At 40.2% G+C, this 12146-nt stretch overlaps 1 protein-coding gene across 2 annotated transcripts in view; it reads left to right on the top strand.

The window, feature by feature from the left end:
• stox2a (storkhead box 2a) overlaps positions 1-10484 on the top strand; it is a 47644-nt gene extending 37160 nt beyond the window's left edge. For both annotated transcript variants that reach the window (XM_059554336.1, XM_059554337.1), the window contains exons 2-4: positions 2853-3005; positions 5120-7577; positions 9666-10484. In XM_059554336.1, coding sequence (XP_059410319.1) covers positions 2853-3005; positions 5120-7577; positions 9666-9867 — 2813 coding nt within the window. In that variant the 3' untranslated portion in view covers positions 9868-10484. The remainder of the gene's footprint in view (positions 1-2852; positions 3006-5119; positions 7578-9665) is intronic.
• The last annotated feature ends 1662 nt before the right edge of the window (positions 10485-12146 follow it).

The raw sequence follows: 12146 nt of genomic DNA, 5'->3' as shown, positions 1-12146 counted from the left end.
ATAAATGTATGCATTTAGCAGATGCTTTTATCCAAAATGACTTACAGTGCATTCAGGCTTACAGTTTATACCTAACGTGTTCCCTGGGAATCAAACCCACAACCTTGCGCTGCTAATACAATGCTCTCCCACTTGAGCCACAGGAACACTATTATTAATAGGCGGAAGAATAATAACCATGCATTTTATATCTGTAAGATTTTTAAAATGGTTTAAAAGAAGTACTTTATTTATTTAATCGAAAATAGAGTAAAAACAGTAATATTCTGAAATAATATTACAATTAAAATAACAGGTTTTTTTCGACACACCTAAGATTACTTCAGTCTTCAGGGTCACAAGGCTCTTCAGAAATCATTCTAATATGTTGAGTTAGCACTCAACATTTCTTATTATCATTTTTTTAATGATAAATAGAAAGTTTGAAAGAACAGTATTGGAAAAAAAATAGAAACCTTTTGGAACATTATAAATGTCTTTACTGCAATTTTGATCAATTTAATGCATTCATGCTTAATAAAAGCATTAATTTCACAACTGACCCCAAACATATTAATTGTTTATATAAAAAAATCTATATTATCTACTTTTACATTTGTATATACTACTCCACAGAATAAGGGATGGGGTTTGTGTATATAAAAGCTGTTATTTACCTAAAGGGCCTTATGTTTGAGCAGGTTTTGCTTAGTCTTGCAGCCAACATGCTCTCCTCAATTTTTCATTAACAAGATTGAGTGTGAAGCACAAGAGCAGGAATGGAGACAGGAAGAACTGAACAGTGGTTGCTGGAGAGAGAGAGAAATCCTGGCGTAGCACACATCTGAGGAACAAGAGAGAGCAACTGGGATGCGTTGCCATAACAACAAATTCACCAGGCCACCTACTAGCTTGTGTGTGTGTGTGTGTGAGACGAAGGAGAGGGTAGAGCAAGCAGATGTGTGTGTGTGTGTGCCAGTGATCAGTGCTGGAGGAGAGTAAAAAAAAAGGTGTGCATGAAGCTTGCTTGTGATTGGTCACACCTCTCCTGTCTTTGTGTGGAGTGGAGCATGTTGGGTAAGTGTCCATTCACCAGAGCTGCCTTTTCTGATGGCTGCAGCACAGAAGCAGAGGGAGGGGTCTCTTTCTCTCTCACATTCACACACCCGCTATCTTCCCCCTACTAAAGTAAAAACAATAAAATTCATAAAGGAAAGCAACTGGATTTAGCTCTAGCATGCTGATACCTCACAAAAACAACGCTAGGCTAGCAGCCTCCCCATCAGTCACTAATGCTCCGTGAGTCATTTAGAGGGTTACGAGCAGCACGTTGCTGTCTGTACAGGCTCTACTTAAACAGTGAGACACACAACTGGGATTTGAGTGATGGTCTTTTGCCTGCTGTACATGCACACACACACACACACACACACACACACACACACACACACACACACACACACCAGGAGACCAGCAGCTCTGTGTGGATGATGTCATCCTATCTGCATCCTGCAGTGTTAGCAGCGCAGCTTCAGACCCTTTGTTGCCCTTTACGCTATACTCGGACCAGTTTTATGTTTTTTTTAGCATGCTGAGCTAAAAATTTAAGCATAGCATAATATTTAAAGGTAAAAGGAGTCGTTCAGGCTTATCTCAGAGTAAAAAATATGTTTTTCTGGAGATATTTTGTGGTTTCTTTCAATACAGATCTATGGATGCTGATTTTAAAGTGTTTTTGTTCAAGATCAGTGTTTCTGTTGCTGTTCATAAGCTAAATCTCTTCAAGCTATAAGTGTATCATTTATGATTGTTTCATGAACAGTGGTAAAGAACTATACATTGTAATTCTCATCTCATCCCCAAATTAGAGTTCATTTCAGTATGAATAACTGTATAAATGATCCATAACAATATTCATCCCCGGTTTGGATAATGCTGACTCAGTTCTCACTATTAAACTGTTTGTAACCTTTACACAGGGAATACATGGAGTTTGTAAGCATATATGTGCTTGTTATGTCATATTTCATTTGCAGTTTACTGTAGTGGATATGATTTTTTTGGTCACACTTTAGTTTAAGGTCCAATTCTCGCTATTAACAAACCATTTACTATGAATACTGCCTCAATAAACTCCTAATTTGCTGCTTATTAATATTCAGTATGGTAGTTGTTAAGTTTAGGAATTGGGCACGTTTAGATATGTAGAATATTGTCATGCAGAATATGTGCTTCACAAGTACTAATAAACAGCCAATATGTTAATAATAGGAACGCTAATAAGCAACTGGGTAATAGTGAGAATTGACTCTATAGTAAAGTAAAAGGTTTTTTTTTTTTACATTTGTTTTACAATGAGCTGGACAACAGTGGGTAATTCTTTTTTAAAAGTCATTCCACTCTTTTTCACATTCAGATGCAGGAAAGTGACGTCTAATCTCAAATGTATTATGTGATGTAACATGTTTGATTTGCTCTGAGTTGTGCTTCTAGTAAATTCAATATGCATGGGTGTTTTTTGGGGATCAGTATTGATGCATGGCCTGGGGTCTTTCTGCCTACACAGGCTGAGGGGCTTATTGCTGAGTCGTCAGTATAAGGTCACATTTGACAACACGCAATCAAACACCTTGGATAACTTTCACGCTACTGTTGTGACCATATAGCATCTTGAAAAATCCTTTCTCCTCTCTCCATCTTCATTGATCCCACGTTAATACTGTTGGAGATATCAGTATCTTATGTGGTTTTTATTTTCTTATATGCTTGTGTTGCATTAAAAAAGGTGACATTTAATGACCAGTGAGTTGCCAAACAAGCATGTTCTTGTATAGTAGGACTGAACATTATTTTGTGTGTGTGTTCCTCTCTAGGCGATGTATCTCCAATCAGTATGTCACCCATCAGTCAGTCTCAGTTCATCCCACTGGGAGAGATTCTGTGTCTGGCCATCTCAGCCATGAACTCTGCCCGCAAGCCTGTCACACAAGATGCGCTGATGGAGCACCTTGCCACTTGCTTCCCAGGTAGCCCTCCAGACACACTTATGAACACACACACACACACACACACACACACACACACACACACACACACACACACACACACATGAGTGCTGTAAACACTCTAACTGTATTTTATAATAGACATACTGTAACTATATTAAGTGTCATTATAAGATAATAGAAAAGTATTTAAGTTTTATTGGGATAATCCTCATCCTAAAAAATTGTATAACTATATATATCGGTATATTGTTATATTAGTGACTGATACATTGCTATTTTGCAGAAGCCACAAGTATTTGGCTTCATTATATTTATTGAGATTATAGTACTAGGTTAAATCCATAATCAGTATTTTTTTATTGGTTCTGATTATGTGACTGTTTTGGAGTGGACAAGACAATTTCATGGTACTGGTGAAATTCCATTCATTATGACACTATAAACTCCAAAAGTTTAAAAACAGCTGAATGTCCATTATTTTCTGTCATCTCTGTAGATTGACCCTATTTTCACATTTCAAGCAGAAGTTGTCATAGTTGGGTAAACTTCTATAGTGGTGAAGGGAAACTACAACAAATATATATATATATATATTTCTCATTTCCATTTGCTCCGAAAAAAATATACTCCCTCAGTCTTTGTATTTGAAACACTATAAGAAATATTGTTTACTGTAATTTAATGCCAAGGTAAGAAAAAAGTAAATATAGCATTTTAAATGTACATTAAAATATTAAAAGAAAACATCTAAAATTTAATATAATCTAAAAATGAGAAAAGGTCCGTTGTACACCTTACGTTGCTCAGCTTTATTCAGAGAAGTCAGTCAATCAAAGTGCAAAGTGTGCAAACTTTACCTGAAAAGAGTCTGTCTGCTTCCCTTAAAGAAGAAGAAAAAAAAAAGGGAACGTAGGCTCTGAGTTGCGTCATGTTGGTATGACAACTAGAAATGTATGATGTAATGGCAGGCAACACTTAACCCTGACTAGTTACAGATTATCTGCTCCTTTATCCGTTGTGTGTGTTTCTGTGATTAAGATTGCTGAAAAGCTGATTTGGGTGAAGTGAGGACTTGAGTGCAGTGCAGTGCAGTCTACCCTGTTAGTGCTCCTTGTCTGTGAGTTACAGGCAATGTTTACTTATTTTGCACATGTTATATTAACCTAAGAGAGACATTCACAGTACTGGGCCTTACCACAAATGATATATATATTTTTGAGTGTCTAATTTAGCCATCTTAATTGTGTATAAATATATTACCTCTAAAGCATACTTTGAAAGCACAGCACAGTGGATCTCAAAATATGAGATTGAGAATATGTTCTGTGGTTCACTGGTGCTCCATGAAGGTTTCCAAGTGGCCCATAAATTGGTTAACTTCTAACAACAAAATAGACCTTAATAAATTAAATTATGTTAATTGATGATTAACTAATTGTTAACATTACTTTCTGATAAAGTGTTTCTGTTGTCTTACATCAATAACATTGTTATACAAGTATTCAGTCTGACTTCTTAGTGAACAGTAAGCTCAAACATCTTAGACTTAAAGAGTTCAAATTTCCAGTCTAATGAAATAAGGATAAAACACGATATACTGTAAAATCTCTTGAAATTATTAGGAGGTATTTTAATATTATTATTGCATTATTTTATTATCATACGAGTTCTTATGAAGGAGGGTCACAATGGCAGGTTTTGTCTTATTACATTGAGGGGCTTACAGATGTGATGATGAAAGATGAGGTAATGACTGGTGTGTTGTGATTGGTGGTGACATAAATCAGCAACAACGCTCTTCTTTTGATTGGCCTTCTGTAGTTATTTTTGTGATCACAGCTACTCACGGTTAATCCTACTTTTGGCATGTCAGAGCAATTCTGGATAATGCTGACATCAACATGAACCCACTAATCTGCTACTCCCCCTTCCACTCTTTTTCCCCCTCTTTGCACTCTTTTTCACATTTAAGTGTTTGCCTGTTGAGCTTTTCCTTTGAAATATTAATTGGTATTGATGATTGAAGATTTATTATTATCATATCAAAATGTTAGCCAAAAAGTTTGTGTCAGCACTTTCATTAGCACTATGTAAAAGATTATGAAATTTACATGCGGTTGTTTTGTCTTCAGGTGTGCCCACTCCGAGTCCAGAGATCCTGCGGCACACGCTGAACATGTTGGTACGGGAGAGAAAGATCTACCCCACACCAGAAGGTTACTTCATTGTTACTCCACAGACCTACTTCATCACCCCCTCCCTCATCCGCAGCAATAGCAAGTGGTACCACCTGGACGAGCGGCATCCAGAGCGACAGCAGCAGCAGCAACAACAGCAGCCACCACCTCAACAGCAATGCACATCGCCACAATCTGGAACCATCACTCCCTCCACCTCTGGCTGCATACGAGAAAGGCCTAACCCTAAGAACCACTGCGACTCCTATAATGCCTACCGCGATGAGGTGCCCAGCATTCATACCTCTACGATTCAAAGAAAATCCCCAAAAGAACCCAAAGGTGATCCCCCTTCATACCCACAACCCCCACCCCCCCCAACTGCCATTCAGCACCCACCTGACCCCACAGACAAGAGCAAGAGCATGACCGCTACCTTCCCTTACAAGACAGACACACTGACCAAGAAGAAGGAGGGCAGCGGTGGGGGCAGCAGTGAAAGGCAGTCCAAGAAGTTTGGGTTGAAGCTGTTCCGCTTGAGCTTGAAGAAGGACAAGACCAAACAGCTGGCTACCTTTTCAGCACAGTTCCCTCCAGAGGAGTGGCCATTGAGGGACGATGACACACCGTCTGCTGCAGCGATCCCACGTGAGGTGGAGATGGAGATCATCCGCCGCATCAACCCAGACCTGACGGTGGAGAACGTGGCCCGTCACACAGCTGTCATGAAGCGGCTGGAAGAAGAACGAGCTCAGCGCTGCAAGGCCAGCTCCTCTGCACAGCACAGTGCCCGCAGTCGCCGAAGCCGAGGGCACCGGCGCGTGCCACACGGGAAGTCGCGTTCGCACAGCAAGACGCGGGCTTCTCGGGGAGACCCCTCTGAGGGCTCCAATCTGGACCTGCCAGCAGTCAGCCTGGAGAGGGACTACCGTTTTTTCAGTCACTCTCTGGTACGCTCGCCAAGAGAGGGAATGTACACAGTGGAACGCAGAAGCGGTGGTGCCTACCTTGTCCACAGCAACCCCAACATTGCTGAGTCACACTTTCCTGTTACCCCGGAGTGGGATGTTTCGGGGGAGCTCGCAAAGAGGCGGACAGAGATGCCTTTCCCTGAGCCTTCACGTGGAACATCACATTCTAGAGTGCACCGGAGCCACAGCCACACTCAGGACCGCAAGTCACGCAATGAGCGGCCCGACAAGGCAAAAGAGCGATCGCGTTCTATGGACAACTCCAAGGGCCCGCTGGGAGGTGGGAGCTCCACACTTGGCACGGTTGAGGATTACGACTGCAGTCCTGACGACAGAAGCCGCTACTATACTGATGACGGGACACTGAGGGCCTCCTCTCAGAAGGCCCCACACTACTCGTGCATCATGTTTTCTGCTGCCAAGTTCAGCTCTGAAATGTCTGTACCTGATATGGGCAAATTGAGTCTAGATGACTCGAGGCTCTGCAGCCCTCTAGAACGGAACAAGAGCAGGGACAGCCTCCCAGCCTACAGTGACCTGAAGGCCCTGTCGCCGAAGCCTTTGGCTGATGACTACTTTCAGTGCAATACATCGAATGAAACAATCCTTACTGCCCCGCTGCCTCTGGGCAAATCTGACCATGACACTTTAACCCCATCTGACGGAATCCGCAAGGGCTCTCCAGCTGACCGACAGACACCGCACCTCACCTCTCCTCACCCCTTGGAGTACAAAGAGGACTCATCCACCAAGGGGCACAATGGTTCTGGCAAACCCACACCAAGCCAGACACCTGAGCCTATGCCCAATGGACGTTTGATACAGCACCAACACAACACTGACCCAGGGGGCGGGGGAGGTGGTGGTAGCACTGGTGGCGGGGTGGACAAGAGGAAAGAGATTTTTAGTAAGGACACTTTGTTCAAACCGCCACACAATGTTTTGACTATGAGCTATGTGGACAGTAGCTACTCAAAGTCAGGCACTTTGCGTAAGACTCCGCACATGAAATCATCCGAGGTCCTTGACACTCTGGAGACCCAACAGCCACCGAACTCCACCACTTTGTCTGCTTCTGCCCCTGCACCAACCGGCACAGAACAGGGTGCTCCCTCCACATCTGAAGCTGCTTTTGACTATTACAACGTGTCAGATGATGACGATGAGGAGGAGGCAGAGGAGGCCTCCCGTAAAGAGGTTGCCCCGACAGAAGCAAAGGGGCGGGCAGGGGCCGGAGACGGTGTTGGAGGCGGCGGGACCATGCAGTGGTTGCTAGAACGGGAGAAAGAGTGTGATTTACAGCGGAAGTTTGAGAACAACTTGACTCTGCTCAGCCCTAAGGAGAGCGAGAATAATAACAGCCAGAAGTCGGCTCACTCGGCCCGGCTGGACAGCATGGACAGCAGTAGTGTGACTGTAGACAGTGGGTTTAACTCCCCTCGGTAAGTACTCACTTCATAGACAGAAGGTGCTACAGTTGAAAACCCATATTTGTGTGTATATTCTCTTCAATGCATCAAAAAAAATTTAAATTCTTATTACCAAAGACATAAGATTGTTAATTATTGAGGATATAAAACATAACATTATGCTCACCAGAAAATATAAATTGCTAATATGTTAGAATCCACTCTAGTTCTCTGACATCCCACAAAATGAAATATTGTTTTCCCTTTGTCATTTTTAATATGTTTGTTTTAGAATTTTTTTTTATGTTTGATCTGAAGCACATAGTAACGTATACATATATCTTATACTGTGATGTATGGCACGTTATATTTCCTCCTTTTCTTTGCCAAGGCCACAAACCAGCACAGACAGCATTTAAGTGGGTTTCCCAGGGCTGTGTATGTTTAAACAGAAGCCCTTTATGAGTGAGAGGGTGAAGACTTTTTTCAGCTGCTAAAAATAGACCCCTTGTGTCTGTATGACTCATTCAGAGAGATATGGCAGGGGTAGAATAACTGAGAGAGCCTACATGTTCTGCACATGTGCTGCCTCTACTCCTCACAATACACTTTAAGAAAACTCCATAAAATACAGGCAAATATAGAATGTTAATATGAAGGAATTTTCATATTCATCCCTGGTGATTTACCTGTATTTTGAATTACTTTATGTTAGAGGGAAATGTCTTATACTTAACATAAAAGGCTCTAGTAATTTTGACCTCATAATGATCTTATTTTCTGACTGGTATGTCAGTTTGTTAGAACCAAGCTTTACACTGAAAATCCCACAGAATTTTATTTTTGTATTGAATCGAAATCCTTACTTATTTGTGATGTTTTGAAAATTTGTGTAATGCAATGTATTTTACTGTCCTTTCTACAATCGTGTACTGATGATAATAGAAGTAGGCCATAAATTGTAGTTGTGCCCCAGTCACATTGTAAAGGAGCTACAAAACCTGCAAGACAAACTGCCACATGTCTCTAATTTTAAGACCCCTAGCAGTCTACATGAACAACCACACACACACACACACACACACACACACAATCATTCACTATTTTTTGGATGACTCATCACATTAGCGATGATGTCATTTTACAGCTCCTGGAAAAACACCAGCATAGCACTTGTGCATAGACATAATTTAGTTTGTGATTGATGAGAGCTAGTAATGCAATTATACAAAGTGGGATGTGCAAAAGAAAAGAAAAAAACTAAACCATAACATGTTTCTTTGTGCAGTAATAACATAATATCTGAGTTTAATCTAACTAGTTATTACAAAAATATAATTGTTTACTTAACCTTGTGTCATTCCAAACTTGAACAAAAAAAGGTATTTTATGACTTTTCCCCCTATATAATTACAGTGAATTACAATGAAAGCTTCAAGCTTTATAAAACACAAGAAACAAAATAACTAAATGCTTTTGAACACATTTGCTACTTCTACATGAATGCACTATGGAGAGCTACAGTATGTGTAGATTTTCAGTGAATAAAAATTTTAATTACAGTCTATATTTAACATAATCATATAGACCTATAATACATTTGTGGTGCTTTTGAGTCCATTTTGAATTGTGTAAGCTTCAGTATCTACTCATTGTAATTTCATGGACAAAGGCAGGTAAAGCACCTGCAAAATTTCTCCTTTTGTTTTCTGTGGAAACATTGTGGAATACAGCCATAGAACATGAGAATGAGTAAATGATGATTTAATATTTTGTCAAATGATTCCTTTATTCCTTCAAACCTTTTCTCCCTAAAATATATCCTATATCGTCTTTCTTATGGTTGGCTGTCAGTGCTTGTGGTATAGTTGCTTGAACATATTATTGTTGTCATAAAGGAGTACACTGTTTTTAAAAAGCTGAACAATGATGCAAACCAGAGTGAATCCACAGGTAAGGGTGAGGTTATGTGTTTTCTCTTTCTGAGGCCTTGTGCGATGGTTTACTGAGTTTCTCATGCTACAAAATAATGAATCCATTATCTTGTCTTAAACTCTACTCTTTTTCTTTCTCTGTCTCTTTTTTTCTCTGGTCATTTCCCCACTTCCACCACTTTCTCAGCACACGGGAAAGCCTGGCGTCCAACACCTCGAGTATTGTGGAGAGTAATCGGCGACAGAATCTGGCTCTAAGTCCAGGCCACATGGGTACCACCAGCATCGGCCCCCCATTCAGCTTCCGTGCAATCCCAGAGCCCCCTACCACGCAACCTGAGAAACTGCAGAAATCCCCCAACTGCCTTGCCTCCATCACCAGCGTCTGACATGGGCCCATCTGGGTTGACGTAGGGTCAGGGTGATCTGCAATGTTGGGGTGCCTAAGTGCAGGAAGTTGGGTGAATCCCTCCATCAAGCACCTCAACTACATGGGGACTGTTAAATCCACAGGCATGGCTTCCAGAGACTGTTCCCACAGCATAAATGATCACTGCAAAAAAAGAAACATGAAACATGGAAAAGGACATTTCTCATCATAGGATTTACCTTAACAAGCAATTAATCAGGAAATTCTCCAGTCGGAATCAACCGTTATTTTCAAAATAGGCTTGAAGTAACTGATAATTTAACAATGCTTTGTTTTCAAGAGTATTTTTGTCAATCACAGATTTAGAGATCATCCAGCCAATGGATTAAGTATGCACGCATTAAGAAATAGATGCTGATGCGCAGGTCAAAGGTCTTACAGATTTGTGATATTGGTATGCAGTACAAGTTAAAAAATGAGGCATAAAAGCTCTAATCTGAACAACATTTAATTCATGGTTCATAAAGTTGTATAATATTCCTAAAAATAAATACATTCTTCATGACACTGTTAGCTACATTGGTGACACAATAAGAATCATATTCACATGCTTAATAAAACAATGCATAGATTGAATTAGTGGAAAGAATGATCTCGTCTGAAAATTTTATTTTTTTTTTTTGAAAAAGGACTATACTGTTATTTCTTTTTTTTTTTTTACTACCCAAACTTATTGTGCATACAATTGCTTTGTATGCACCTTTACACTACGTAATGGATTTATCTGTTTCATTAAAGTTCATATTTAATCTCAGGTCATGAATAGTTAACTCTCCTAAGAAGAGGTAAAAACATCAGTCTGTAATCATGTTTCTGTGGATCGTTTCACCAATCTTTGTTTCATAAGGGAATAAAACACTCTTTGTAGACAAAAAATATAAAGGATTTCAATTCCATATTTGTCTCAGTTTAATTCAGATGTAGATTATTTTTATTGTTATTCCCTTTTGAAATAAAAAAAGAAAACAGGTGTGTGTTTTACGCCAGTGTGAATCTGATACCTAGTCTCATGAACCAGGACATTGTGGATGTCATTGTTGATTTGGAAACATGCTTGTCTTCTGTGTAGCTTGATGGCTTTATTTGTTGTCATGAAAGAAGGAGGATGTTGGAGAAATGGCAATGGCGGGAACACGGGTGTTGTGTCCAAAACACTCCAAGGAAAGGTCATTAAGTTCTCTTCCTTTGGGCCAGTGGGATTCAGAGACCAGGCCCTTTTGCTGCTCTGATAAAACCTTTATTTTTTAAGATTTTCTTACTTGATTTGAACCCAGACCACTATTGTGTTTTATTTTCGACCTTTTTTGTCCGTTTTGTTGTTTTCCTTGGGAATTGAGCTGTTGCTCAAATCATGTCCCTGACCTCAATGAAAAATAATGGTTGACAGATGATATGGCTAAAAATTCTGCCCCAGCCAACACATGATATGTATATTAACAATCTTCTCAATCTTTTCATGATTTCAATAAATGCATATTATAGGTTGAGACAACTCGTTGAATGAAAGTATGTACAAATTATTTGCACTGCTATTTAGCATTCCTTTCAAATGTCACAGTTGAATAGATTACATCAGGTTTTGACCTGCCGTGTGGAATATACATTGAGTCTCAGATCCTTGAGCAAAGGCTCATTTCAAAGATTCAGTTAAACATTTGGACTATGGCTTTAACTGTTTGGTGTGCCATCTCCAGAATGCACCAGAATTAATGGTCGTGTCCCTTCTGGCAGTGACTGGGTGAGATTTGGGAAAGAAAGCAGAGCTCATGTCGCATTCATTGGTGCTATTATATGATGATCCTAGCTTTTATCTTTTATTTCATACCTTCCACAGTTTTGTTGCTTTGTGATGAGTGTTCAGGTGGATATCCTCCAGTGGGACTTATTGTGTTTGAATCACTTTCAGCTCACTCCCTCTTTCACTCGACTATTATCCACACATACACACTCTACAATCAGCCATGCAAAATCCCCTAAACCCCACATACATGCACATGACTATAGCTACCTCCACCACCTGTGTAACAACAAGGTAGGGACGTGTACAGATTTGGATTCTTTGCCTGTGGAACACAGTGCTATCAGCCTCTTCTTTGTGAATGTTGACAAGGAGCGGGCGGACATTTTAACTCGGAGGACTTACTCTAAAGTAACCAGTATGTGCTGTAGTTTCAACTCAATTTTTCTCCGTTTTTGACAGAAGTGTCTTTTACTTATTTGCAAGTTGTGTATAAATCT

This window comes from Carassius carassius, chromosome 7, assembly GCF_963082965.1.
Source record: "Carassius carassius chromosome 7, fCarCar2.1, whole genome shotgun sequence".
In the NCBI taxonomy this organism is placed as follows: Eukaryota; Metazoa; Chordata; class Actinopteri; order Cypriniformes; family Cyprinidae; genus Carassius; species Carassius carassius.
This window is presented reverse-complemented; position numbering and strand designations above follow the sequence as displayed.